At 42.7% G+C, this 1725-nt stretch overlaps 1 protein-coding gene across 1 annotated transcript; it reads left to right on the forward strand.

Annotated features, from left to right (window-relative positions):
- The first annotated feature begins 430 nt into the window (after positions 1 to 430).
- Positions 431 to 1363, forward strand: LOC138514542 (olfactory receptor 5G3-like). Its single transcript, XM_069630006.1, has one exon. It carries the CDS (start codon positions 431 to 433, stop codon positions 1361 to 1363), a length of 933 nt encoding a protein of 310 aa, XP_069486107.1.
- Positions 1364 to 1725: the final 362 nt, after the last annotated feature.

Below are 1725 nucleotides of genomic sequence, written 5' to 3' on the forward strand. Positions count from 1 at the left end.
TGGAAGAGAGGGGTGGGCAAATGGACTGTGAGTTTGCTGCCTTCAGTTTGCTCAGGACACAGGCCTTTACTGGTGGTGCCAACCACAATCCGAGCAACCTGAGTGGCCAGCACACCCACGCTGGGTGTGCTAATTTGTCACACTTGGGAAGAAGAGCATTTTATCCTTATGGTGTAGTGTGTGCCTAATATATTGCATATTTGATACTGAATATACCTATTTCTCTTCCTTACAGCAGGACTTTTAAACAAGATTTATTTGTCATGTCTTCCAATATGGACAATAGGCCTGAGTATTTATCCAAAACCATGTCTGACTTACTATTTGAAATGGGCAACCAGTGAAAGAATAAGATAGACCATCTTTCATCACTGTGAAGAAACCAGAAATAAGCTTTCCCCATCTGCTCAAGACTGTCACGCATCCTCTTATGGAAGAAGGGAATCACACCTCTGTTAAGGAGTTCATCCTTTTGGGACTCACAGATGACATGGAGCTCCGAGTCCTGCTTTTTGTGATCTTCATGTTCATCTACCTGGTCACTCTGCTGGGCAATCTTGGCATCTCCACATTGATCTGCACAGATGTTCATCTTCATACTTCCATGTACTTTTTCCTCAGTAACCTTGCATGTGTCGATCTGTGTTACTCCACATCTATCACCCCTCAAATGCTAGTTAACCTTCTCTCGCCTAAGAAGAATATCTCTTTTTCTGGCTGCGCTGCTCAACAGTTCACTTTCTCTGTGTTTGTGGCCGCTGAGTGCCTCCTTTTGGGAGTGATGGCCTATGATCGCTATGTGGCAATTTGTAACCCATTGCTGTATCCAAACATAATAAATCAAAGAACATGTATTAGTCTTGTAGGTGCCACATATCTTGTGAGTGTCGTTAATGCAATGGCACAATCAACCCTGACATTTAGTCTTTCATTCTGCAGGTCCAATGTAATTGACCACTTCTTTTGCGACTTCCCACCACTGCTAAAGTTATCCTGTTCTGACACCTCAACCAATGAGATGATGATATTTGTTCTTGCCACCTGTCTTGGTGTCGGATCATGCGGGATCATTGTGACCTCCTATTGGCATATCATTTGTACTGTCCTCAGGATTAAATCGGTGGCAGGAAGGGCAAAGGCCTTTTCTACATGTGCTTCTCACATCACTGTGGTCTCTTTGTTTTTTGGGACTATATTCATCATGTACTTTCAACCAGCTACCAGCTCTTCTATGACACAGAATAAGGTGCTTTCCTTGTTTTATACAGTGGTGATTCCTATGTTGAACCCAATCATCTACAGCCTCCGGAACCAGGAGGTGAAAAGAGCCTTCAGAAGAGTGATCCACACAGTGAGTAAGTAGCCGGCTCCTGAAATGAATAGATTCAATTAATGCATCATGGGAAACCATCTGATACTTTTGACCCAGGTTGAGATGTCATGCAATGTATTCATGTTTCTAGCATTTGAGATTGTTAAATAAATAAAAATATGTTTAGTCTTCGCTACCAGTCATCCATCTAGAATTGATATACTTTACACATCTGAAGGAACAACATCCCTCAGTTCATCATGGAAGCGTGCAATGGAGGACTGGCACCTCACTAAAAACATGTGTCGACTCTTCATAGAAGTGCTCAAGAATTCACAAGCATCTTAGCTGATCTTGTTCCATTAAGCCTAAGCGGGGATCAGGTTCAGGGCCTTTATAGCTCACCTACATCT

This window comes from Ambystoma mexicanum, chromosome 12 (assembly GCF_040938575.1).
Source record: "Ambystoma mexicanum isolate Mex_15411 chromosome 12, UKY_AmexF1_1, whole genome shotgun sequence".
Lineage (NCBI taxonomy): Eukaryota > Metazoa > Chordata > Amphibia > Caudata > Ambystomatidae > Ambystoma > Ambystoma mexicanum.